Raw genomic sequence first — 26,228 nt, 5'->3', positions numbered from 1 at the left:
CACGTGATCTCCCCCTCCTCCTCCTCCTCCTCCTCCTCCTCCTCCTCCTCCTCCTCCTCCTCCTCCTCCTCCTCCTTCGTTGCCGAGCACTGACACGAACCAGAAGGAACAGCAACTATAAAAAAAGGTAGAAGTTCAAGGTCAAGGAGGCAGTTATGATGATGAGGGAGGGGGAGAATGAAGTTAAGGTATGGATGGGAAGGGTGGGGAACGTGCTGAAGGGATGGGTAGGAAGATGGAGAGCGGTAAGGAAGGGACGTGATAGGACGGTTAGAGGGTTTGTGTTGTAAGGATGGGGCAAAAAGTGTGTAGAAGGGTTAAGGAAGGGAAGTGATGGGGTTTGTGTTGTAGTGAGGAGGAGAAGGAAGTGCGTAGAAAGGTAAGGAAGGGAAGTGATGGTGCTTGTGTCGTAGTGAGGAATAAGAGAAAGGCAAGAGACGAGGTTAGTGTAACAAAGAATGGGGCAAGAAGTGCGTACACGAATAAGGAAGGGAAGTGATGTGGTTTGTGCAGTGATGAGGAGGAAGAGGAAGTGAGCAGGAGAGAGACGTGCTTCAGAAACTGGTATGGGAAGAGATGACTTGGGAAGGAAAGAATGAAAGAAGGAGGAAAAGATAGAAGGATTTAGTATCAGTAGCAGAAGCTGGAATAAAAACTGTGGAGGTTACATAAGGTAGCAGGAAGGCACTTTAGGCACTTAGAAAACTTTTGAGGAAGTAAGGATGATGATAAGCGATATAAGCAGATAATAAGAATGATTTTAAGGTAGAATCCACCAATAAATAGTAAAGAAAACCAACTGCACCTTATTCCTTCTTTATAACATCCTCCTCCTCCTCCGCCTCCTCCTCCGCCTCCTTCTCCTCCTCCTCCTCCTTCGCCTCCTCCGCCTTCTGCAAGCGCCCCATGAATAATGATAACTTGCCCTGGTTGGTCTGGATGCAAGTCTTAAGCTCACATCTGAAGCTCCTCTCGCCTCACTCCCTGCCACTGGTCCGCCTGTCCTCACCCCACACCGGGAGCAGGTCGATGAACCCTCCCAAGGTTCGTCTTGCTACTGATGATGGGGAGAGAGAGAGAGAGAGAGAGAGAGAGAGAGAGAGAGAGAGAGAGAGAGAGAGAGAGAGAGAGAAATTCAAATTCAGATTCGTTTATTTTCCCAGCGGCTGGTGGTTATTTTATTGGTTGGTAGATGTAAAACTACAAGTCTGCCTGAGATTACAAAATGTAACATTAAAATTGATGATAAAACGTTACTAAAAACTCAAACAAGACTAATAATTAATGAAACGTTAATAAAATCAAAACAAGACCAATGCATAAGAGTAAAAATGCAGAGAGAGAGAGAGAGAGAGAGAGAGAGAGAGAGAGAGAGAGAGAGAGAGAGAGAGAGAGAATAATATTTACAGGTCTGCTTCTCTTTTGTCATTCCTTCCCTCTGCATAACCACCAGCTGTAATAGTCTAGGTGTGTGTGTGTGTGTGTGTGTGTGTGTGTGTGTGTGTGTGTGTGTGTGTGTGTGTGTGTGTGTGTGTGTCTGTATAATTCGCGATAATCTTGCTCTTAATCTCTCTGACCTAGGACGAACACGAAGCTTAGAGAGAGATCAAACTGTGGGTCCACTCAAGACAACCCACACACACTACCCATGCTCTTGCTCAGCGTAGAACAGCAAGCGCCCAATCAGCAAAAAACCTTAAGATCTGAGCAGGATTCAAACCTAATCTGTCGAAGGGCGGGAGATGACCCTTTCTACTGCGTCTGTGTAGGAAGGGGAGGGAGGAGAGAGGGGACAGGTCACGTGGTATCCGATAGCCTTCAAGATAAGAGTTACGAGAGATGAGGATAGGAAGGAGCCGGAGGGAAAATAGTGAGGGAAGGAGGGAGGAAGGAGAGTGAAGTAAAGGACGAAGACGCAGGGAAGATAGTGGGGGAGGGAGTGAGTTAGGAGAGAAAAAGGAGAGGGAGGGAAGATGGGAGTGAGGAAGGGAGGGAGGAGGCAGGAGAGACTAGTAAAGGAAAGAGAGGAGGGAGGAGTAAGTTAAGAGAGATGAGTAAAGGAAGGAGAAGAAGGAAAGATGGGAGTGAAGGAGGGAAGGATAAAGGAGGACATTATGAGTGAAGCTGATGATGGTGTAGTAGGGAGGGAGGAAAGGAGGAAAGGGGTAGGAATATGAGGGTTCAGTACGAGGTGTGGTGATGAGACTTACGTACCCGCACACACACACACACACACACACACAGACACACACACGTGCCCAGGCGGCTTTCCACATTCGGTCTGCCGCTGGTCCGGGCTTATGTAAATTGCTATTTTTATAGTGTTTTGGGCTCACGTGTATTGCCGGGATAATGTGTGTGGTTTGTGGTGACTTTTTGCTGTGTGTGTGTGTGTGTGTGTGTGTGTGTGTGTGTGTGTGTGTGTGTGTGGTACAGCTACGTAAGAGCAAAACTAGGCTATACAGTACGATTTCAATATCCCATTCTCTCTCTCTCTCTCTCTCTCTCTCTCTCTCTCTCTCTCTCTCTCTCTCTCTCTCTCTCTCTCTCTCTCTCTCTCTCTCTTCAGCGTTAGTGAGAGTGAAAGTGTAAGTTTCCGAGGTATTTGAAAACTTTTGCCCGTGAATCGATAGCGTACGTGCTGAGAGGGTATCGAGGGGCGAGGAGCAGCCAGCCAGCCAGCCAGCCAGCGAGCCAGTCAACACTGCCTCCCCGCCCTGGCCTGAAAGGTTTGCATGTTGTGGTGCTCTCGAGAAAGTTTTCAGGAAGACCTTGTCACTATTTCCCAGAGAGAGAGAGAGAGAGAGAGAGAGAGAGAGAGAGAGGATAGTAATAGTTTGTGCCTCTCCATATCACAGCGTTGATTGGGTATTAATTGAAGCCTCCAGTATGAAGCAGTGGGTGAGGCTTCATCGAGATTATTATTATGTCAAGTGATATTGTCGTCGTTGTTACTGTGGTATTGTTTCATTGTAGGGTTATTATATTATAGCTTGTGTTGATGGGGTTGTTGTTAATGTTGTTGTTGTTGTTGTTGTTGTTGTTGTTGTTGTTGTTGTTGTTAATGTTGCAGTTGTTGTTGTTGTTGTTGCTCCTCGTGTTCCTTTTTTCTTCTTCTTCTTCTTCTTCTTCTTATTATTATTATTATTATTATTATTATTATTATTATTATTATTGTTATTATTATTATTATTATTATTATTTGTTTACTTTGTTATTACTATTATTCATGTTCTTATTTTACGGAGGTCGTGGTGAGGTGATGATGGTAGTAATGTTAATAGTGATGACAGTGGTGGTGGTGGTGCGAGTAGTTAAGTTAAGGCTGCGATAAAATTTAATAATGGTAAACTGCACTGACAACATTCCATCAGAGACGAGGACAGAATAAAGAAAGTGGAAAATAAGACAAAAAAAAAACAGAACAAAATAGAATAAAAGAAGTACACACACACACACACACACACACACACACACACACACACACACACACACACACACACACGCACACACAATAAATTGCAAGCAGTAAACCAAAACAGCCACACCTTCAGACCAGTTTCCTTCCTTTTTTTCCCTTCTTTTTTCCTTCTTTTTTTCCTTCCTTTTTTCCTTAACCTGGCCCTCTTCACTCGCCTTACCTGACACCATCACCACCACCACTCACCTAACCTAACAAGTAACAACACCCTGCCTTACCTTGCCTTACCTTACCTGCCTCCACGTCACACCTCTCAGGTATTATTCACACCTTGCTGACACGTTCCCTTCTCTGAAACACTCCTTGTTAAATAAAAACCGAGAGAGAGAAGCGAACTTTAATGACACTGATAAGTAATATTACCACGAACAGGAGAGAGAGAGAGAGAGAGAGAGAGAGAGAGAGAGAGAGAGAGAGAGAGAGAGAGAGAGAGAGAGAGAGAGAGAGAGAGAGAGAGAAAGGGGCGAGAAGGTGCAGGATGGGCCAAGTAATTGTTGTTGCTGCTCTCATTACTGATACATTGTGACCTGACTTAGCTTGATGGCGGTCTTTTATAAAAACAAGCTGGATTAATAATGAGGGTGAGAGAGGGAGGGAAAAGATGAGGGCCAGGAGAGAGTGAGGGAGGGAAAGGAAGAGGAGTAGAAGAGAGTGAGGGAAGGGAAGGACAGGACTAGGAGGGAGTGAGGGAGGCAGAGGACGAGGACTAGGAGGGAGGGACGGAAGGAGGGAAAGGAAGGAGACTAGGAGAGAGTGAGAGAAGCAAAAGAAGAGGACTAAGAGGAAGGGAGGGAGGAAAAGGACAGGACTAGGAAGGAGTGAGGGAGTCAAAGGAAAAGGACTAGGAGGGAATAAGTTAGGGAAAGAACAGGACCAAAAGGGAGGGAGGGAGGGAAAGGAAAAGGACTCTTAGGGGAATGAGGGAGAGGGAAAGGACAGGGCGAGGAGGCTAAGGGAGTGAGGGAAAGGACAGGGCGAGGAGGCTAAAGGTGTGCGAGTGAGTTGGCGTCGCGTTCCCGGTGGCGGCGCGGCAGGTGTATTTAATTAAGAAAGTGATGGATAGGTGGACAAGACCGACGCGTGTGATTTATGCGTGGCTGACTGTTTGGTTATTGACGGCGCTGATATGTTACCCTCGATGGGACTTTGAGAGAGAGAGAGAGAGAGAGAGAGAGAGAGAGAGAGAGAGAGAGAGAGAGAGAGAGAGAGAGAGAGAGAGAGAGAGAGAGAACAAATAGTCGTATATGGATATGCAATAGTGTGAAATATTGGCATTTTCTTTTATTCCGATTTCAGTGAGTCAGTTAGTCAGTCAGAGGAACAAAAGGGAAGCTTCAAAAAGTCAGCGGATCTTCACGTGAGAGTCGCTGTCACACTTATCCACGAATATGTCTCATCACCTTTTTAAAACCCGCAAAATAGCCATGGAAACCTAAACACTAATAGAATAAAATAGGAAAAAAAAAGTCAGAAGATAAGAGAAGCTTCAAAAACCCAGCAGGGCCGCACATGCCAGGTCTAACAACTGACTACAATTTTACCTAATCACCTTTTTTTAAAAGCTCCAAAAAGAACCATGAAGATGTAGACATTAATGAAAATATAAAGGGAAAAAGACGAAAACATCCCCAGGAGCAGTAGGACGAAGGAAGTAAAGACCGCAGCAGCAGCAGCAGCAGGAGGAGGAGGAGGAGGAGGAGGAGCAGGAACGCACTGGCAGTAAACCCTCCTTTCCTTTCCTTCTTTCTCTCCCTCCCTTTCTCTCTCCCTCACCAACACAACAGCTCGACAAATTGGACACAGCCCGAGCGGAGACCATCAAAAGAGACGCCACGAACAAAAGAAACACTCACGGATGGCGACACACTCACACACCCACACTCATACAAACACACACACACACCCACCTCGGTCAAGTCCACCTGGGTACCTCCTCCTCCTCCTCGGTTAGCCAAACACAGCAGTTTCTCCCCTCTATCCACACCAGCCATTACAATACCGTGTGATTCTCTCGAGGGGGGTGGAAGCGAAAAAGGGACAGCTACCAACTTCTATTGTCTGCCCCGCGAAAGAGTTACTAGCGTGGGTCGTGTGTTCCGGGCACGCCGAGGGATGCTGGGTAGAAATTGTAGCGAGGTGGCGGTGGTGGTGGTGGTGGAGACGACACGTGTTTTGCTGAGTTATTGTTGTTGTTGCTAGGAGTGTGTGTGTGTTTGTGTGTGCGTGTGTGTGTGTGTGTGTGTGTGTGTGTGTGTGTGTGTGTGTGTGTGTGTGTGTGTGTGTGTTGTGAGTGCTTGTATATCACAGTGAGTAAAACACGTGAAAAGAGGTACTGCAGGCGAGTGAGAGTTAGGGCATTCTCTCTCTCTCTCTCTCTCTCTCTCTCTCTCTCTCTCTCTCTCTCTCTCTCTCTCTCTCTCTCTCTCTCTCTCTCTCTCTCTCTCTCTCTCTCTCTCTCTCTCTCTCTCTCTCTCTCTCTCTCTCTCTCTCTCTCTCTCTCTCTCTTGTCACGGACGAGTCGACAATGAAAAAAAAATATATATATAGTTGACAAACGGGAAAAATATCAAAGTTCATTATTTTCGATGGAATGGTAAAGAGAGAGAGAGAGAGAGAGAGAGAGAGAGAGAGAGAGAGAGAGAGAGAGAGAGAGAGAGAGAGAGAGAGTGGTCACCTCACTACATTCCATCATCCTTTGTGAGCGGGGATGCCCTATGGCTGCGCTGCTTTCCATACATATAGAATATAAACACACACACACGCACAAAACAGAATAATCCGGGGTGGCTCATTATGTATTCTATTCATTATATTTGCCGAAAAAAAGAACAGTAAGCATGGTCATTGTTTCCTCGTCAGCGTGTGTGGACGCCTGGGTGGTGTGATCAGTCACCGTCACTCTGTCGCCCGCAAACATGATAAGCTCTCGGTGTTTTTTGTTTTTCTGCCCATAATTCAAACTGTTTCAAAATGCGAGTATCGGCACGTGTCTGAAACTAAATTGGCTTATATTTTGAACTCTTCTATGTTTATTTTATTTTATTTTTTTTTCTGGGAGAGGGGAGACCGGTGATCGGTAAAATAACAGACTTTTCCCGTCTTTTTTTTTTTTTTGCCTTTAGCTGACCTACATGGAAACAAAACAACAACAACAACAACAACAACATCAATAAAAGAAAGAACAGGAGATAGAAATGGGTATGGTTGTTTCCAAGACTTAGAGGGTAAGTGCATGTGGGGCGGGGGTGTGGGGGCGATGAGGAGAAGAATGAAGGACTATCGGGGTAGAGGAGAGTAAGGAAAAGGAAAGGAAACGTAAGAGTAAGCGAGAAATGCCAGTGAATAGGTGAGTAAGGCAGCGCTTTGCATTGACCTTCAGGGGAGTGTGTGTGGGGCAGACGCGTGTTTCCTGCCGCCTGGGACTCCACACTGAGGCTCCCCTGTGCCCTGTCATGGCCTTTCAGAGGAAGCTTAGTCAGTATGCTCTGTGAAATGTATAGGCAGTTAGATGCATTAAATATTTTCTTTTCTATCAAGAGGAATTGCAGTACTTTTTTTTTTTTTTTTTTTACTATTCCATGCACTCTCCTATACGTAGATTTTTTTTTTTTCTTCGATTGTGTCACTCAGTTCTTGGTCAAACATTTCGTTCCAGTGTGCTTAGGTGCTCAGTGTGTGCGTGTGTGGTGGCATCGTGCAGGCCGGCAGGTGCAGGTGGCGGGGGAGTCGCCTGTGAGTCCTGACAGGCGATGGGGCAGGGGGGAGTGTCGCGTCTCGTCAGGGAGCGCTAATGTGGATCACAGGGCGAATCCAAAGCTTTGTGCGGATGTGGACTCAGCGGAAATTCAATATTCAGTTTATTCAGCATTTCCTTCCCGCTCCGTCCTTCCGCGCGCTGGAACCATGCACCGCTTCCATCCCGCGCACTGCAACATTCCCTCCTCGTGTAACACGTCAGTCGGCATTATGTGTTTTATGTATAAATGTAAATGACTCAAGATAAACAGTGATGAGGTAAGATCCATTACCAACACTTTTACTCATTTATTATCTCCCTCTTCCCTCTTCACCAGAAAATGAACACAAGCAGAAATACAACGCAAAATAAACATGTTAACGACTTGCATAAATTCTGGCCCTGAATCTTCCTACAAACGTGAGGGAAGCAAGTGTTGCGGCGGGAGGCAGGTGGGACCAGGCGGGGCGGGGCGGGTCGGACCGGGCCGGGCCGGGCGAAGGTTTGTGCGCCGTTGAATTTCTTCTCAGGAACAACATCCGAGAATTATTATTGCTCCGGATGAACCCTTGTGGCTCAGGCCAGGTCGTGTCTGCTATTGCCACTTCAACTTTAATTGAAAACTGAAGGACGCAATAACTCAACGGGCGGCTAAATGAAGAGGGAATGCGGGAAATTGCGAAGGCGGTGAAGGAGGTACTGAGGCAAAGCTACCATTCATTTATTCGTTTCCGTGTTAAAAATGCAAAAACAAAATGAGGAGAATGGAGGACTATCGGGGAAGAAGTGAATGAGGAAAGGGAAAGGATACCTAACAGGGAGGCAAGCAACGCCAATGAATAGCTTAGCAAGGCAGCGCTTTGCATTGACCTTCAAGTCTGCCACAGGTGCTTGCCCGGGAAGCCAAGTAGAGGAGAGGAGAGGCGGGGGAGGCAACCTACGTCAAGCCGGCAATGTTATGCTTGTCGATGTGTGTTGAGCCGCCATGCATGCAGTGAGCGGCACTGAAATGTACACACACACACACACACACACACACACACACACACACACACACACACACACACACACACACACACACACACACACACACACACACACACACACACACACACACACACACACACACACACAGAGCCGGCACAAGCACAAATCAGTCCGACAACATGAATTACATGAGTGTCTGCAGGAATTTACGTCCAAGGCAAGCAAGCAAGCGAGTGGCAAGCAGGTGAGTAAGCAGAGAAGTGGCGCATTGAGAGAGATCGAAGCCAAGCATTTGCCAAACCGTGACCGAGAGAAGAGAGTTCACACCTCAGGACTGAAGGTGAATTATCCTTGGGGTGTTGCCTCGAGTGTTTCTTTTATTTTAAAGTATTGCGACGAGATGCTTGATTATATAATGTGTATTTGTGTCAAATTGGTGTGTGTGATGGTCCACCGGTCACCACGCCCACTGGGGGCTGAGAAGATGCGGCTGAGACAAATATTTATTCAGACCTGAAGTTGTCTTTAATGGCATGAATAACCTTATTGGCTCAAAAATAATTCCTTGTATAGCCTGTGTACTCGTGTTACTGCAGCGCCATATACGTATGTCTGTGTCACCAAGGCTGTAATACAAGCAGGACTTTGGGAATGTAACCAACACCATTCTACGCGGAATAACCGAGACTTTATGCCTAAAAATACGAAACCTGCAAATATTCCATGAATGTCAGTCTCTGTCATCAAAACTGTAATACAAAGAGGTCAATTTAGGGAATGAAATCATCACATTCAGCGCGAAATAGTCGAGTCTATACCTAAAAACTACGAAAATGCAAAAAAATCTAACTCCATCAACAATTATTTGGAAAAACTATTCAGGAGAGAATCTGTGTGGTTGGCAGAGAGGAGGTGAGGCTGAGAGGTTGAGGAGAGGAGTTCAGCAGCCAGGCCTCGTGGAGTGCAGCTTAACTGCATATCAAAAGGCAGAGAGGTGCTGTCACTGCCATTTCCTTCCTGCGTATTTTAAACAACATTGCGCTTACTACCTACAGGTGTCTGGTGGAGCCAAGGCAATGAACATGCAAATAACACCTTTCCAGTCATTGTGAGTGAAATTAATGGAAATACTATAATCGCCCCAAAAATCTGTCCTCAAAAATTAATACTTGATTAAAAGAAAATTTGAATAATTCCTCGAAAATAGTAAACTTCGTCAGCAAAAGGAACACTTGCTCAAAGAATGGTATGCTCCCTGGAAAAAAATAAAAATAAATAATAATAATGATAATAATAATAATAATAATAATAATAATAATAATAATAATAATAATAATAATAATAATAATTAAACTGTATAGAGATAAGTTCGGACAAGTTTTGTACACGTTTGGACACGGTCTGTGTATACACGAGTATGAACATAAGAATTTGCTAAGAAAAAAAAATAAATAAATAAATAAATAATGATAATTATTATAATAATAATAATAATAATAATAATAATAATGATAATAATGATAATAATAATAATAATAATGATAATAAATACCTCCCTAAAAGATGGTCCACTTGCTAAAAACAATGAAATACTTGACAAAAAAATAGATAAATAAAAATCTGAACACTCACTTAAAAAAAATCGTATACTTGTTCATCCTTACAACGCAACATACATTGTGCATACATTTCATACGCCACACACACACGCCTACAGACGCGCTCCACGAATTTCCTCCACGCTGGCATCTGTTTTTAAAATGTGACGGAGAGCTGCTGAAAAAAGACAGAAGAGTAGCGAAGGCGGGTAATGTTTGTGGCCGTGTAACCAGCAGAGCAAAATAATAATGTTTGTGACCGCGTGGCTGCACGACCTGTGTGCCGCGAATAATGGATGTTTAATGAAGGGATGAAAGGGGTGAATAGACTGATAAATAGAGCGGCAGTAAAAGGGTCAGTGAGTGAATGCATAGATAAATTGAGTTAAGAGACGAATAGATAAGCACAGATTGATGCAGGTATAGGAATGCATAGACAGTGCTGTGAAAATAGATAGGCAGAAAAGTGAATAGGAGTAGATAGACAGAAGTTAATTGATAGGTGCACCAGTAAAGAACACAACACAATAGTAGATAACACAATAGTAGATAGACAGCTACGAGAGTACAGACAGATACAGGAATAAGTAGAATACACAGACAGATACAGGTATAAGTAGAAGTATAGAGAAATAGATACACTTATACATAAATAAACGGGCAGAGAAGACTAAATAAAAGGATGCAGTAGTAGATAGACATACGCACAGGTGTAGCCAGACAGAATTAATGAAGGAACAGGTAGACATAGATGTAGTAGATAGACAAACGTGAGTAGGTAGATAAATGACAGGGGGACAAACATATACAGCGATAGTTAGATAGATACATGAGACACGCAGATATAGCACACACACACACACACACACACACACACACACACACACACACACACACACACGGGGCGAGGTGAGGTGGGTGGCTGTGTATTATTGAGGGTCGCGTTGATTGCTCGCCCAGGTAAACATTCCCAAAACTGAAGGTATTATTGGCGTTTTGACAGTGTACGTTTGTCTGTTTGCCTGCTTTTATGTCCGCCGCTGTGTCTGTTTGTTTGTCTGTGCGCACGTTTGTCTGTTTGTTTGTTTGTCTTCGTGCGTCCATTTGTTTGTTCGTACCTCTGTTGGTCTTGTTCCTCTTTCTTTTTTTTTCTGTGTGTGTGTGTGTGTGTGTGTGTGTGTGTGTGTGTGTGTGTGTGTGTGTGTGTGTGTGTGTGTGTGTGTGTGTGTGTGTGTATATATGAATTCCTTTGTTTTCTGTTTCTCTGTTTCTTCATTCTCTCTCTCTCTCTCTCTCTCTCTCTCTCTCTCTCTCTCTCTCTCTCTCTCTCTCTCTCTCTCTCTCTCTCTCTCTCTCTCTCTCTCTCTCTCTCTCTCTCTCTCTCTCTCTCTCTCACACACACACACACACACACACACACACACACACACACACACACACACACACACACACACACACACACACACACACACACAAAGCAAGCACCAAGAACAATAATACTACATTACCTCCACACTTTCATCATCACAGCGACAATAAAACAATTCATACAAACAGATGTTGATACGCCAGCCACTGCTTACCCAATCGTTCGGAAATATACACCACCACCACCACCACCACCACCACCAGTACAATCTGCGCATCACTTGCATGGAGCGACTAAGAAATGTTAGATCTGAATTTGGTCAGGCGAGGAATTGACTGTTTAGAGAGAGAGAGAGAGAGAGAGAGAGAGAGAGAGAGAGAGAGAGAGAGAGAGAGAGAGGTGTCATGGTGTGGCTGTGGTGTGGTTATGGTGTGGTTGTGGTGAGGTTGTGGTGTTGTTATCGTGTGGGAAGTGTGGCTGTGGTATGCTTGCTATAATGAGGCCGTGGTGAAGCATATGTGGTTGTGGTGTATCTGCAGTGTGGCTGTGGTGTGGTTATGCTGTGGCTGTGGGGAGCAGGGGACACTGGCAATCCCCATTAAAATAAAGACTCGGAAACAGACAAATCAAGGAGCTGATTTGGGACACCACCATGACCCTCAAGTGTGCAGCTCCTCCCTCCTCTCTGTCTGTCTCTCTCTGTCGTCCTCTCCGTCCCTCGTCCAGGTCGTCCTCGTCGTGCTAGTTATTGATTCACGAGGCTGGCTGTAGTGGAGCAGCAAATACTGTGCTCTATTGAATACACCTTTACGCTGTTTGCTTTGCCTCGCTTGTGTTTGTCCTGCGCGGCGCCCAATCGAATGTGGCTCATCACCCTCGCTCGCCCCTGTATAAGCACTGTTTAGCCAGCTACCTTTGACTCCCTTTGGCAGGCTCCGACTCCCTTTGGTTCCATTTGGCTCCGCAGCGGCGCCTCACTCCGCCGAGGCAATGATATACATACCATTTCCGTCCTGGAGTGGCAGGCTGAGACACATCAAATAGACACTAAATCATAACTGCTCCCTGAAGTGCCTCTTCGTACCCCGACTGCAGGCACAAGGGCGCCGCACTCCGATGTGAGAGAAGCACAGAACACACTGCACCGCTCCCCTCCTGAAGTGGCATGGAGAATTTAGCGGAAAGAGAAAGAGACAGAAAAAAAAATAAACGTTTGTCAAAAAAAAGGCCACTTCCAATTATATTCTCAACGTTTCAACGAGACAGGAAATTTTTTTCTCTCTCCATCATGCCTGTCAGGGGAGGATCATTTTTCTCGACCTCTGCTACTCTGCGTCAGTCTAGACGAGTGCATGTGAGGGGGGTATTCATTACGGGGCAGGCAGCGCTCGTGGTGGTGGCGGCGGTGGAGGGAGTGGGAGGGAGTGGGTGAAGAGAACAGGGGGTCGATAGGGGGAGGAGGGTTAAAAGGACGCGGAGTGAGGCTGTGATGAGGGGCGGCCAGCGATGAGGTGGGCCACGCAGGGCTTGACTCAAAGGCCCAGCGGCTGACAGACAGCATGGTGGACTTTTGTGATCTTTGTGACCTTTGTTAAACCTTCCTTTCATAAGCAGAGCTACTGTTTGGGAGCACTGAGTGGCAGGGGGTGCAAGGAGCGTTTTTGTCTGTGTCTGTATTTGTTTTCCCGTCTCTCTCTCTCTCTCTCTCTCTCTCTCTCTCTCTCTCTCTCTCTCTCTCTCTCTCTCTCTCTCTCTCTCTCTCTCTCTCTCTCTCTCTCTGATACCCTCAATGGATTTTAGTGAAGTGGAGGAAAGTAGGGACGAATTAATGTTTAGTTGAAGCAGTACCTCCTCCTCGTCCTCCTCCTCCTCCTCCTCCTCCTCCTCTTAGCAGTCAATCATTGTACAAGTTTGTTATGAGGAGAGGGTGGGAAACAGAAACAGCATTAGGTTGCTGTATGGTGAAGTGTGCTTGCCTTTCCTCATGAAATATTGTTATGAATTGGTGTGACTGTACAGGTGTGTGTGTGTATGTATGTGTGTGAGAGAGAGAGTGTGTGTGTCTGTGTTGTACGAGTACCTGTGCTCTGTGTTTGAAATGAGTTGTATTGATATTCTGGTGTGGTTTTGGTATTGTTGTTGTTGTTGTTGTTGTTTTTTGTTGCTGTTGTTTTTGTTGTTGCTGGTGGTGGTGGTGGTGATAGTAGTACTAGTTAAAAGTTGTAGCACGACTGTTACTACTAGGTTCTTTTTTATTACTATTCCTACTGTTATTGCTACCACTGTTACAATCACATCCACCACCACCACCACCACCACCACCACCACTACTAGAAAACAGTTAAAGGATCACGCAAGACCCTGACTCTTGCATGCACAGCCAGTCTTATTTTTTTCACAACTTTGGCCATAAAACTGCTATTGGCTAACTGACCTTAAGCACGCTTGCACACACACACACACACACACACACACACACACACACACACACACACACACACACACACACACACACACACACACACACACACACACACACCTGCACCTCTCGCCACACCTTTGAGCACATATAATTAACTAAGCCAGGACATTACCCCTCTCTCTCTCTCTCTCTCTCTCTCTCTCTCTCTCTCTCTCTCTCTCTCTCTCTCTCTCTCTCTCTCTCTCTCTCTCTCTCTCTCTCTCTCTCTCTCTCTCTCTCTCTCTCTCTCTCTCTCTCTCTCTCTCTCTCTCTCTCTCTCTCAGCAATATTGATAAAGCCCACGGCGGAGGAAGAAAAGCTGAGAGGAATCGTACAGTTGCTTGTTAGTGATCCTACTTTTCTTCCTTCTGCTCTCTCACTGAACAACCTCACCGCTCCTGTTTGATTTCCCCGGAGTGAGTCGCTTGCCGGGGAAGTGCACGAGTGGCTGCGGTAGTTAGAAGTGGATGAAGTGGGTACAGTGTGCTACTGAAGGGGTAGTGACGGCCTTGATGGGCACAAATAAGATCGGTACAAGCGTCCTCCTCCTCCCGTAGTACTACCCCACCAGTTCTTCCCCATATTTGTCCTTACCGCGTGGCCTTGTTATGTGTTTGATTGTTCCTCTCAACCCCCTTCTGCGGTTCCCCAACTCCCCGCAAATCCTCCTCCTCTCCCCGCTGACCTCCGCGCCGCTTTACAGGTCAGTGGGTCTGGGCTTTGCTTCTCCTCGAGAGGAAAATAAAGCGGGACGTAAAATGTCATCAATAAAACTTGGCACGGCCTCAACCCAGGTCTTGCCTCATGCCAGTCAGGTAGGGAGGTGTGTCAAGGCTACTGCGGCGGGGGAAGGGTTCATCATACTGTGCTGGGAGGGCTGGTGTTGAGGGGTTGGGGAAGAGGTGGTGTATGTGTGTGTGTGTGTGTGTGTGTGTGTGTGTGTGTGTATGTTGTGAAGCTGTGCGTGGTATTATGGGTTTCTTTAGATTAGTTGTTCACATATAGTACAGAAAGAGAGAGAGAGAGAGAGAGAGAGAGAGAGAGAGAGAGAGAGAGAGAGAGAGAGAGAGAGAGAGAGAGAGAGAGAGATGAGAAGTTAGTGAAGGACAGCATCTTATCGTCAGCCCACCCCACCCACCTTCTCCCCTCCCCACCTCCATAATATTATCTTAACAACGAGGACTACTGCATAATTTTTCTCTCTCTCTCTCTCTCTCTCTCTCTCTCTCTCTCTCTCTCTCTCTCTCTCTCTCTCTCTCTCTCTCTCTCTCTCTCTCTCTCTCCACCATTACTACTATACCCGCTATAATAAGCCCCTGGAGCGCCGTCCCGCCCCTCCTGCGGCAGCCACCGCGAGAGGCACCGGCGGTGCTGGCCCACCCGCACTTTTACTGCCCAGATTAAAACAAATAGAAACTTTTGTTGTGCCGCCGCTTGATGGGAAAAGTTTCTCCCTGTTAGGCGTCCGACATTACGGGGCGAGGCGAGGGAGTGGCGGCGCGGCGTGGCGGGACGGTAATACAAGACGTAATGAAGACTTTACTACGCTGTTTTTACGTCTTTATTTCGCCTGGTGTCGCCGCGCCATCTGAGCTCCTGCCTGCCCGGGGCGCGTAGCTGGCGGTGATGGCCCGGGTTGTGGCGGCGAGGTGTTGGCCAGGAGTGTAATAGTTTGTTGGTGCTCAAGTGAAGAATGAAAGAAAAGTTGAAAAATAAAAGGAGCAGCAGCAGCACAACATCAACAACAACAACAACAACAACAACAACAACAACAACAACAGAAGAAGAAGAAAATTAAGAGACAAAAAATGGAGAAGTTGAAGAGAACAAGAAAAAAGGGAAACAGAAGAAAAGAAGTAAAAACAACAGTAGCAACAGTATCACCAACAAAAAACAGCCAACACAACACCACCACTACCAAACACAACAATAAAGATAATAATAAAAAACAATAGGTAACAAATCAAACAGAAAACAACCAAAACAACAACAAACAATGAAGATAATGATAGTAATAATAGATAACAATAATAACGATAATAAACAAACAAAGAAACAAAGAACAAGTCATAATACAATAATGCAATAATGAAAGTAAACAAGCAAAGGATAAGCACGAAACGAGACTGATAATAAAGGTGAAAGGTGGACACAATAAAATAAGAGAGGGAGTGTACCAGGTCGAGGACTCCACCATCACTACCACTACCACCACCACCACCACCACCACCACCACCACCACCACCACCACCACCACCCTACAAGACCAAAGGAGAACACAAGGCGAGTTGACCCAAAGCAAGACATGGCAGGGTAGGGCAAGGGGTCGGTCAGTGCCTGGAGCCGTCACACAGGTGGTGGATACCCTTGCAACACCCATCTGTTCTCCACCCTCTTCAACACCACAAGAAGACTTTGTAGTACACAGAAACTATCCGTCCCATCTCCCATCCCTCCCATCTCTCTTTCTCCCGCGGTAAAGGTGACAGTCCCCCCCATCCCTGTCCCACTTGAGTGACACTGCCCTAATGACCACTGCTGGGGCGTCTGGGGCTGCGAGGGGCGAGCTGGGAGGGAAGTTGATGTCGGCTGTTGCTTTTACCTTGTGTACTTTCCTGCTTCATATCGTCTGTGAGTGTGTGTGTGTGTGTGTGTGTGTGTGTGTGTGTGTGTGTGTGTGTGTGTGTGTGTGTGTGTGTGTGTGTGTGTGTGTGTCTTTTGGGCGGGGTAAGTAGGAGAGGGTGAGTGAGATGGGAACGTGTCAAGGGCGCTTGTGGGGGTCTTTAAAGAGAGAGAGAGAGAGAGAGAGAGAGAGAGAGAGAGAGAGAGAGAGAGAGAGAGAGAGAGAGAGAGAGAGAGAGAGACTTGGGGTGGGAAGGGACGCGAGAATTGCTCATTAAAAGGGAGGCCTAATTATAGTTTGCATTATGATTTTCTGGTTGATGTAGATTATTATCTCTCTCTCTCTCTCTCTCTCTCTCTCTCTCTCTCTCTCTCTCTCTCTCTCTCTCTCTCTCTCTCTCTCTCTCTCTCTCTCTCTCAGGAGGGCCAGACTATTCATTTTCTGGTTGTGTTTATCTCTTGTCTTTTAAATGCTTAGAAATGTTTAGGTAAGTGTTGGTGGTGGTGGTGGTGGTGGTGGTGGTGGTGGTGGTGGTGACGTGAAAGTTCAAGGCTGAAGTGATGTGGGTAACACTCACTATTTACTTATACTTTTACATAAACACACTAGCTAGCTAACTTTCTAATGATGTCACTTGCAACACTTTACGTAAACACACACACACACACACACACACACACACACACACACACACACACACACACACACACACACACACACACACACACACACACACAATTTAAAGTACTATATTATGCTGAACGTTTTTATCATTGTTATTTTTTGTGCTTTTATTTTATGTAATGTGCGTCACAGTGAGTTAATTTAGCTCCGTTTCATCCTCGTCAGTGAGATTTAGTGAGATTTACTGGAGTTTAAAACAAGCTATGCACTACAGCGGGGACTTACTCGTCCTTGCTTTTTATTCCACTGAGAGAGAGAGAGAGAGAGAGAGAGAGAGAGAGAGAGAGAGAGAGAGAGAGAGAGAGAGAGAGAGAGAGAGAGAGAGAGAGAGAGAGAGAGAGAGAGATTCTTTAAGTGTACAAGTCCCTTTCACTATCTCATATCCTAACTCGCCACCACCACCACCACCACCACCACCACCACCATTATTCCTCCACATTAAGAAGGCGGTTTGATCTCCACCACAAAGAGCATCAGTTGGAATGACTTAAATCCTCCATCCTACTCATAACACCAAGATCCAATCCTAAGCTAAGCGAATCCAACCCCCTTTCCCTCTCACTCCCTTCTTTCCTCCTTTTTTTTTTTTTTCGTCGTGAAGTAAAAATGAGAGGGAAAATTTTGTGGTGGTCTATTTCCGAGTTTATCATCGAAGGGGAAAATTTGGTGACTTTGAGGGGGTGAGAGTGAGAGTGAGAGGCCTGGTGAAGGAGAGGTGAGGGGAGAGGAAGGCAGGTGGGTGAGGGAGGGAGGAGGCAGAGTAGTGGGAGAGAGGTGATGGAAGAAGGAAAGCAGCGTATGTGAAGTGAAGGAGATGGGAGGCAGGGGAGATGAGGGAGGAGGGAAGAAGAAGACAGGGTAGTGAAGGAGAGAGGCAGTGTGTGTGTGTGTGTGTGTGTGTGTGTGTGTGTGGGAGAGATGGAGAAGGATGAAGGCAGGGTGTGTGAGGGAGATGAGAGGCAGGGTTTAGGTGAGGGAAGTGAGGGAGGAAGGAGGAGAGAGGCAAGGTGGGTGAAGGAGGAGAGTGAGGGAAGAAGGCAGGGTGATTGAGGACAGATGCAGGGTGTGTTTAGGAGGAGGAGGTAAGGGTGTGTGAGGCGGCTGAGAAGGCAGGGTATATGAGGAGGAGGAAGGGGGTGGGGGTGAGGGAGGGTGAGGGTGGTCAAAATGAAGCCTTAGTTGAATTATAAGTCATTTTCCGTCCGGCTGATGACATGAAATCCGGTGAAGTATTTTTTGATGAAGCGCCTGATAAGATGGATGAGTATGGTGAAAGGTGGGGAGGGTGTGTGTGTGTGTGTGTGTGTGTGTGTGTGTGTGTGTGTGCGCGTGCGTGGTCATATTAATGCATTTATTTGTGAGTGTTGTATCGAGGTAATTACCCGAGCGTCACGTGCCTCTCTGTTTTAGTCGTATTTTTAACATTCTATTTAATTATTTCATACATATTCCACTTTTTTTCACATTGCTTCGTTTGCCTCATGTATGCATATCCGGAGTTTTAGACTTTTCATTTCATTTATTCATCTAACTTTTTTTTATTCAGACATTTAGTTTGTCATTTTTTAGTTGTGTATATTTTTTTCATATGTTTGTAATTGTTGTTTACTTTGCGTCCTCGTCTTTTTATTTGATTTTGTAATTGGCTTCATTCCCCCCCCCCCAGCCTTGATCAGCCAGCTGTCCAGTGCAGCATTTATTGATTCCATCTCGCGCCGTAACTTTCCTCCCACGTCTGTAGTTTAGCAATTTTTCTCCACGTGTCTCGTTAGCGCCGTCATTCTTAATCAAGGAGATGTCATGTTTTATGTCGCTTGTTTCCCTCCATAACCCCTCCTCTCCTCCCTCTCCCCCTCTCCCCTCTTCTCTCTATCCTTCTCCTCTTCCCCCTCCTCATAAGTCCTCTCATGTAACGCCCCTTTTCATTTATCCCTTATTCAAACCCAGCCAATGCAGCTCCCTCTCCCTGCGCCCTTCAATATACTACTAAAGTCCCTTTCCGATCCCCCGCAGGAGCGGAGCCGCGGCCCTTCATCCGCAACACTGCCAATGCCCCGAGGGAGTTCCGCGAAGGGGACGACATTCTGCTGACGTGTGTGGTGGCCGACCTGGGGAACCACACTGTCTGGTGGAGCAAGCGAGGCAACGGCAAGAAGACCATCCTGACGGTGGCCGAGCGAAGTATTACCAGCGACGAGCGAGTCTCCCTCCTGCATGACAGAGGTGAGGCCCTAAGCTGGTGTGTGTGTGTGTGTGTGTGTGTGAGAGTGCCTGTGTGTGTGCGTGTGTGTGTTTGCATGGATGGCGACATGACGAAGGAACACCGAGGCGACAGGCAACTCACGACTACGGTAAGAACGCGTGGACGAGTGGACAGCCTGCACTGAGCATTACGGATTTAACGCTTGGGTGGTGATGGTGGTGAGTGGTGGTGATGGTGGTGGTGTTGTTAAGCGGTGATGGTGGTGGCAGTGTGGAGGAAGGACTTTATGGTTTAGATTGGTCGAATTTTTGGCGGGTGGCCTCTGGGTGAGTTAATTAGGTTAGCCAGTACCCGTAATCAGCTTGTGGCAGAGTCATTACGCCACGGCCGCGGGCTTCGGGGAAATACTCTCCCTACGTTTTTGTTTCGTGTTTCCTTTTGTTCCTGTTGTGGTGCTAATGATTTCCGGGCCTTTTTGTCCTGAGGTCCCAAGCTTTGCTCTGGCCTGGAATTATGAACCGCTACGCCTCGGCTTCCCATAAATTCTATATTATGTTGAAGGTGATAAAGGGAGTGTTTACGCTGCTGGCGACTTGAGCCGAGGAAACAAGATTTGTTCCTGGGCTGCCGGGGAACAAAGGAGGCGTGTGGGCGGCTTGGGTTCACCTCCTCAACACCACCGAGCCCCGACACCGCCTGGAGACAAAGTTCCATTATTACTGTCTTAATCCGCAGCTTTCGGTCCTCCCGCGTCGCCTCATAACACCGCTTTCATAACCGTCGCCAAGAAATATCAGCCCCCATAAAATATTTACCCTCCCTCGTAAACTACCGGGTAAGTTGCCACATCGCTGCTACTGAAGGGGGGCGCCAAGTCCTCATCGACTGCCCCAGCTTGTTTGCTTCACGCTCTGAGCCGCGGGGTCCTGGCGCTGGCTGGGTGGTGAAGGAGGCGCCGGGATGACACCCCTGCAGTTTTGGGCGTAGTTTTGGCGATGCTTAGGGCCATAAAGGAGATACAAAAGACGCGGAGACATTGGTTACGCGTCAGCATTGGTGGCGGTGATGGGAATGGCGGTGATGGTGGTGGTTTTGCATGCACTGGTAATGATGATGACGATGGCGGCAGGCTTGGATCCGCCGCGCCGCCAAGTTCCCGTAATAGTTGACTGTCGAAGGCACAATAGAGGTTCTTTGGATGACTTCGGGGTCTCCTCGGCAGCAGGGTCGTCAGGGCCAGGCCGACTCTCGCCCCTCGAGGCCCCGTCCCGGCGGCGCAAAATCCCCCGCGCATGAGTGACCCAACTTTTGTCACAGCCAGACCCGGAGTTCGCCTTAATGTGTCGCGTGGAACGAGTATTAAAAGTTTGGCGTTCGGCGTGTGATTCCCGTCGCGCTGAACAGCTGGAGGAGCATTTTGGCGCGATGCTCATTATACTTTCGCGGTGCCATTGTCTCCTGGGTAAGTTTTGTAATAACCTTGATATTTTGTTGTGAAGGAGTCCTGATGGTGCTGGTCGTGTTCGTGCTGGAGAAGTAGCGGGAGGAGGAGGAGGAGGAAGAAGAGACGAAGAAGATTAGGAGAACGACGAAGCGAAAGTCTTAGCTTATTTTCTCTTAGTAAGATGCAATATCAAAGGCAGGTCATATTTTTCTTCTGTCAACCTTTCTGACCTAGATTTAGTCGTCGCACCCCTCCTCTACCCCTAATCTCTCTCTCTCTCTCTCTCTCTCTCTCTCTCTCTCTCTCTCTCTCTCTCTCTCTCTCTCTCTCTCTCTCTCTCTCTCTCTCTCTCTCTCTCTCTCTCTCTCTCTCTCTCTCTACTCAACCTGTCCCTCCTTTCACCGCCCCTCACACACCTCCATCTTATCCATCTCCCCCGCCCCCCGCTCCCCATTACCCGCCACACACACGCCCACAACAGGCCCCTGGGGAGACTGTGTTCTGCGGACAGAGGATGTTTTTTGGATGGAGAGGAAAAAGAATGTTAGGGAAAGATCTCGGTAATGGGTCCTTGGCTCCCCCAGGCAGCCTCAAAGAAAATCACTGCTACTACTACTACTACTACTACTACTACTACTACTACGACTTCTGTTATTCCTCCCCATGGACTTATTTTTTCACAATACAGAGGCACCAGACATACTTGTTACCTCGCTTTTCGTTCTTTTTTAATTCTCTCTCTCTCTCTCTCTCTCTCTCTCTCTCTCTCTCTCTCTCTCTCTCTCTCTCTCTCTCTCTCTCTCTCTCTCTCTCTCTCTCTCTCTCTCTCTCTCTCTCTCTCTCTCTCTCTCTCTCTCTCTCTCTCTCCCACAGTTACACATACTGTTAGTCACCTTGTTTGCCCCACACACACACACACACACACACACACACACACACACACACACACACACACACACACACACACACACACACACACACACACACACACACACACACACACACACACACACACACGAGTTACTGCATGTTCGTTTTTCCTCCACATGAATATTTTACCGAAGGCGGAATGAAAATTTATGTCGTATTACCATAAAGTTCGAGTTTGGCTCCACTTACACTCCGAGGGATCCATGAATTTAGAAAGGCTTTGAACAAGACATGGCCGCTTGTCCCTCACGTCCCATGGAAACTTACGTAGAAAAAAAAATTGCTTGGATTCAGGTTAAGTTTGCTTCGGTTACCCTCTCTCTCTCTCTCTCTCTCTCTCTCTCTCTCCTCTCTCTCTCTCTCCTCTCTCTCTCTCTCTCTCTCTCTCTCTCTCTCTCTCCTCTCTTCGTTTCCACCCTAGGAGACTTCGTTTTCTTTGCATTTCCACTTCGTGCGCATCTATTTTCTCTTTCCTCTCTCTTTTCTATCCGAGTTTTATTTCGTATTCTCCTTTTTTTCCTTTCTCTTTCTCCATTTTTCTTTCCTACTACTGCTATAGTAATACATCCATTTTTTTTTCTCCTGCTTTGACTTTCCTTAGTGAGATTTCTTTTTTTTCATATTCTACTTTCTTTTTTTTTCTCTCCATTCTTTTCTTCATGCCGTGGCTTTGGTGGTGTTTCCTTGTTCTAATAGTAATGCACCCCATCTTTTTTTTCCCTCTCTTTTTCTTTTCTCTTTTTCTGTCAGTTTTCTTTTTCTATTTTTTTTTCTTCCTTTCATTTTTTCGTTCACCTTTTTTTCCGCTGAGATTTTGCTGGATTTTTTTTTCTTTTTACTGTGCTAGTAATGCAGTAATTTTCTTCTTTTTTTTTATTCATTTCTTCAAACATTCTTTCCTGGCATTAAGGGGAGAGTCCGGTTTGGATGGGTGTTTCTGTATCTCTGCTAAATAAGCATGAATCGCTCTGATTTTTATGTTGTGAAGTATTGGCAACATGTATATCAATATTAGACATTGATCCCCTTTCTTGCCCCCACCCCCCTCATCCCCACCCCCCCCAATTCCAATTTCAAGGAAAATTTTAAAACTTTTCACCGTCGTTATTAATTGGCCCACAACCTTTATTTTTCTGTGGCTTAGAGATGTTATGATACCTAACAAAGTTACGTAGGCAGATTTTTCATTTTGGCTTTTGGTTTTGTTTTATGATTTTTTCTTTATCTGTCTTTCTTTCGCCTTTTTTTTACCAAAAAAATATTAATACAAAATTACATGAGACCTATATAAAAAAAACGCCTACGTAACTTTGAAGAAGAAGTATTCTTCTGTGTTTTAGTTTTTGTTTCATTGAAATCAAGCTAAAACTAACTCCTGTGAAAACTTTTAAAGGGGGATAACTTATGTTTTGAGATACGGGCCGATAAAGTTTATTGATCGATTACGATCCAGTTATAATACACTAGGAAGCTTTTTCAGGTTTATTATGAGTTCTTTTTTATCATAATCAATCTATTGATACAATCAGATGTATTTCTAAGTATATCAGGCTCCTGGTCCCCCATTGCCTTCGAAAAGGCAATGTATTATCTTGTCAAGCAAGGGGTGTCAAAGTTGCCCACACTTCTCTTTGTTGCCAGGTTTTTTAGAAGCCACCAGGTTCGTACTCTGCTGATGCTTTCTCTTTCTGCTTTCTTTTCGGCTTCATCTGGACTTCGTGGTGCCTCTTTCTTTCTTCATCTTCTGTTGTGAGAGATCTTCTTAGCGCCTTCGTATTGATATTCAATGCTGGCAGCAAACAGGCTTTCCTGTAACCATAATTATGGTCCAGTATTGCTGACTGTGCAACAAATGAGAGTCTTTTCAAGCCAGAAAACTTTGTTTTGCTTGCCCGTGACCACATCTTGCTGTGACCACATCTTGCTGTGACTGGCGGCTCGACTGGCGGCTCCAGGCGAGGTATTTTTCCCCTTTCTGTATCCAACTTCACGCCCCAGGCATCCCTGCTCTGCTGCTTTCTCTTAGACAACCGTGGCATGGTTGGCAGGAGGTAGATTGTAGTTTGTAGTGGCGAAATAACGCGCTTAGTAGCTGTGAGAGTGGGAGAAGTCGCGAGAGACTGAGCAACAACCTCCCGTGACAAGAGCTACGTGAGCACTGAGGAGGCAGGATCCTTGCTGGGAGCTAGTATCACACACACACACACTCGCCTTGAGTGTTGCCATATCGTATCCAAGCAAAAAAAAGTTCAGATTTTAGCGTTTTTTCGTAGTATTGGGTAAGAAAAACTTACTCTGCTGATGTAAACAAACGCACGTGGTTGATTGCGTGACATTTAAATGCCATTTAAAGGGAAACTATGGGGCATTTCCCCTTAAATCTTTACGAGATTGCTGCCAACAAGTATACCTACCACATATATTTTTTTCACAAAAAGTCATTATTTTTCATTTTTTTTCGTCTCCAGACCGGACGCTCCCCTTAATTTCTCCAGCACTTCTGACGCAGGAGTACCTTACTGCAGGCCAACAGAGTGAAGGAGCGTCTTAAGTTTAAAAGAAACGGGACGAGGGTGAGGTGAGGTTTTCCCTGATGAAGATACACACACTCACTCCTCCGTGGATGAAAATAGGAGGGGAAAGAAGAGGGAAGGAAGATTGAGATGAGATGAAGGAGAGAGAGAGAGAGAGAGAGAGAGAGAGAGAGAGAGAGAGAGGAGAGAGAGAGAGAGAGAGAGAGAGAGAGAGAGAGAGAGGAACAGGAAGAGGGAGAATGATATGACGAAGGAAAGAAAATGAGATGAGATGAGATGAGATGACGAAGACAGGGAAAAAGAGAAAGAGAAAATGGGATGAGGGGGAGAAGAGAAAGAGGACGGTGATGGCGAAAGAAGTGAGTACGGAGAAGTGAAGGAGGAAAGGGAAAACTTGACTATATCAATATTATCAAGCAAACGAGCTTCGAGGAACAACAACAACAACAACAAGACACCCCCTTTCCACAAAGTCTGTGTGGCGATCAAGCAGTACATCAGAGAGAGAGAGAGAGAGAGAGAGAGAGAGAGAGAGAGAGAGAGAGAGAGAGAGAGAGAGAGAGTAATACACCCATTCACCCACCCACTCTCACATCCGCCCTCCCACCCACTCTCTCCAGCTCCCCCACTCCTTTCCCCCCCCTTCCCCCTCCCCCCTTCAGCCACACAGTGCACGTAGCGTTGGAAAGTCTCATCCTCCTGACACTTACTCACACTTAAGGATCACACCTAAGTCTCCGGGCGGGGCAAGCCACGTCCATCTCATCGCGGCGCGTGAGGGCGAGAGCCTCACTGATCCCCGCCGCCCGGAGGGACCCGAGCAGAGAAACTGGGCCGTAGAATCCTGGAATCCTAACATCCGAACTTCAGGAGCGTCACAAGTCCTCCCGAAGCCTCTTTCCCGTGGAGTATTCTGATGCACATAGAGAGGGGTTAGCTGGGTGGCCTAAGGAGAGGGCGTGTTGATGATAAGGGAGCAGAAAGAGGGGGAGGCGGAGGAGTAGGGAGGGGGGAGATGCAGAGGGATACGTCTTATCAGTATTTGTGCTGAGAAATTATTCCAGTAGATGTGATTGTCTCTCTCTCTCTCTCTCTCTCCTCTCTCTCTCTCTCTCTCTCTCTCTCTCTCTCTCTCTCTCTCTCTCTCTCATCTCTCTCTCTCTCTCTCTCGTTTGTTTATAAAGTTTCCTTGTTTTCCGTGTGTTCCTTTTTTGTTTGTTCTTCTTTTTCTTCTTATTCTTTTCCTCCTCCTCCTCCTCCTCCTCCTCCTCCTCCTCCTCCTCCTCCTCCTCCTCCTCCTCCCTCCTAAACCACCAATACAGACAGAGCTATGCAACATCCGCATTTTCGCGTGTGTTTGTTTTTGTTTCTCCTTACACCTACATCCAGACACCCAGATTCTGAGTCCATCAACCACCCCTGCCCATTCCCTCCTTAGACATCCATCCTCATCCATTCTCATCATCTCTCACCATCCCCTTCACCCAGCTGGACACGATACTGAATGAGATAGACCAGTCCCCTCCTCCCATCTCTACATGCCTCTTCCCCTTCCTTCCGTCCCCACCCTGCGTCCTCTTCCCTCCCTTTTTCCCATTTTCCCCCTTAACTGTACTGAATATTGTAGGAGGTCACATTAACCTTTCACCTGTCAGTTACAGTGAGTGGCGGTAACACACCTGTGGCCTTTATATATATGAGAGAGAGAGAGAGAGAGAGAGAGAGTGAGAGAGGAGAGAGAGAGAGAGAGAGAGAGAGAGAGAGAGAGAGAGAGAGAGAGAGAGAGAATCGTTAACCTTATTTCCTAGTTTAGTTAAGTGGCACAGTTATAAGAAATGTACAAAAAGTTAGAAAGCGGTGATATTTTTTTTACAGGAGAAACTCACTTGGATTTTATTTTTATTGCCTGCATGTTTCTTTATAAAAAAAAAGAGTTAGTTTTCTTTCTTGTAATTACATACTCCTTATAGAAAATTATAACTTTTGTATATGCAGTGTTTCAACGTGCAAAATCTATGATCGTAATAATGACCATGGTCCATTACAGTGTTGCAGAGGAGATATAGGGAAAAAAAAAAGCTATTGTAATGACATCTTCAGTTATAATATCGTAAAGAAAAATAAGAAAGAAAAGTTAAACATTAGTGGTATTTTCTGTTTTCGAAAGCATCTCATAGG

General features: G+C 46.2%; 1 protein-coding gene across 9 annotated transcripts in view; it reads left to right on the top strand.

Annotated features, from left to right (window-relative positions):
• LOC135100760 (Ig-like and fibronectin type-III domain-containing protein 2) overlaps positions 1-26,228 on the top strand; it is a 393,660-nt gene that overhangs the window by 331,868 nt on the left and 35,564 nt on the right. For all 9 annotated transcript variants that reach the window (XM_064004013.1, XM_064004012.1, XM_064004018.1 and 6 more), the window contains one exon: positions 18,953-19,162. In XM_064004013.1, coding sequence (XP_063860083.1) covers positions 18,953-19,162 — 210 coding nt within the window. The remainder of the gene's footprint in view (positions 1-18,952; positions 19,163-26,228) is intronic.

Source organism: Scylla paramamosain, chromosome 5 (assembly GCF_035594125.1).
Source record: "Scylla paramamosain isolate STU-SP2022 chromosome 5, ASM3559412v1, whole genome shotgun sequence".
In the NCBI taxonomy this organism is placed as follows: Eukaryota; Metazoa; Arthropoda; class Malacostraca; order Decapoda; family Portunidae; genus Scylla; species Scylla paramamosain.
Note: the sequence above shows the minus strand (reverse complement) of the source record. Positions and strands in the feature narration are given on the sequence as shown.